This window comes from Austrofundulus limnaeus, unplaced genomic scaffold, assembly GCF_001266775.1.
Source record: "Austrofundulus limnaeus strain Quisiro unplaced genomic scaffold, Austrofundulus_limnaeus-1.0 Scaffold326, whole genome shotgun sequence".
Taxonomy (NCBI): Eukaryota; Metazoa; Chordata; class Actinopteri; order Cyprinodontiformes; family Rivulidae; genus Austrofundulus; species Austrofundulus limnaeus.
In genome coordinates this window covers 345,490-346,851 of record NW_013952728.1, presented here as the reverse complement: position 1 = coordinate 346,851, position 1,362 = coordinate 345,490, and the positions used below count along the sequence as shown (strand labels likewise).

At 37.1% G+C, this 1,362-nt stretch overlaps 1 protein-coding gene across 1 annotated transcript in view; it reads right to left on the bottom strand.

The window, feature by feature from the left end:
- inpp5d (inositol polyphosphate-5-phosphatase D) overlaps positions 1-1,362 on the bottom strand; it is a 31,987-nt gene that overhangs the window by 11,109 nt on the left and 19,516 nt on the right. The window contains exons 16-17 of the mRNA XM_014022350.1: positions 360-468; positions 185-273 (exon numbers count right to left, since the gene is read on the bottom strand). Coding sequence (XP_013877804.1) covers positions 185-273; positions 360-468 — 198 coding nt within the window. The remainder of the gene's footprint in view (positions 1-184; positions 274-359; positions 469-1,362) is intronic.

The window sequence follows — 1,362 nt, the reverse complement described above, 5'->3', positions numbered from 1 at the left end:
TTTAGAGTGTGGATGATGGATGAATGGATGGATGGATGGATGGATGGATGGATGGATGGATGGATGGATGGATGGATGGATGGATGGATGGATGAATGGATGGATGGATATATGGATGGATGATAGTCAGATGTGTTTTCCCTCAGGACCTTCAGTCTGGTGTACCTGACAGGACACCACTCACCCCTGTAGCTTTGGCCTTTGTGTAGGCATACTTCTCTCTCGTGTCTCTCTCATAGCGATATGTTGGTGGAAATGTGATATCCTCTTCATCTGCAGTAATAAACAACATGGTTTTAATCTGAAAGCATCTTAATCTGAAAGCATGTCAGTACTGATCTGCGTTCTCCAAAACTCACCAAAATACAAGAAGACCTTTCCATTGCTCCTCTCCATGCTGAGCTGGTCTTTATCGAGGAGCTCCTGGTACTGCTGCTGTTTGATCTTTGACACAATGTACTCAGCTTCCTGTAGAGGGAAGCAGGGCAGTGACTGGTTGTGATTCAGCATGAGCAGCTGAGAGATCAGACATTTGACAACAGCAGCACACTCATTTATATGCTCACTGTTTGCTGTTTTACTAATCCCACAATACAGAAAATATCACCAGGGCTTCATTAGGTCATAAAATAATCTCCACTTAACTTCAGAGCAAGACATATGACACAGTGCCATTCATTATCTTATTAAAACTATAATAAAATGCAGACACAGTAAGTGAAAACCCAACTCCACTCTTCACTGCTCCCATGAAAGTTACAACGTTAATAGTTATTTTTGGCAAATCTTTGTAAATTACATCTCAAAATCAACAAAATATAGTAGCTCAGTATAAACTGACTGATTTATAGAAAAGTATGTGTTAACTAATGCAGTTTAGATGTGTCAGCCATTTTTAATTGGATTACCTCCAGAAGTTAATTAGTTGTGCAGTCAATGATGATTGGTAATTTTTTGTTTTAATAAAATGCATCCAGTGGTTTATAAGATGTTTTRTTAAAGGGATCTCTGACTACAGTCGCATATTCTTATTATGTTCTTATTCACTGTTCTATTAACAGTTGTTGTGTGACACATTAAAACTCCAAATGACTTAAAAAAAACTGTATGTGTTTGTTAAATTTTATTACATAAGCGTGTTGTCATTTTGTTACTGACGTGTTGCATTTTGTTGATGATGGGTTACAGTTGAGTCTAAAACACAAAAAGTCAAGGCTACAAAGTTACAATAAGTGGTGATAAAGCTGTTTTTAAATAGCAGATTCTACATTCTGCACAATAAAAGTGTTGGAATATTTATTATCTCTGGAACTGTCATCGTATTTATTAGATCTGGAGCTAACATATGGAGAGCCCTTTTAT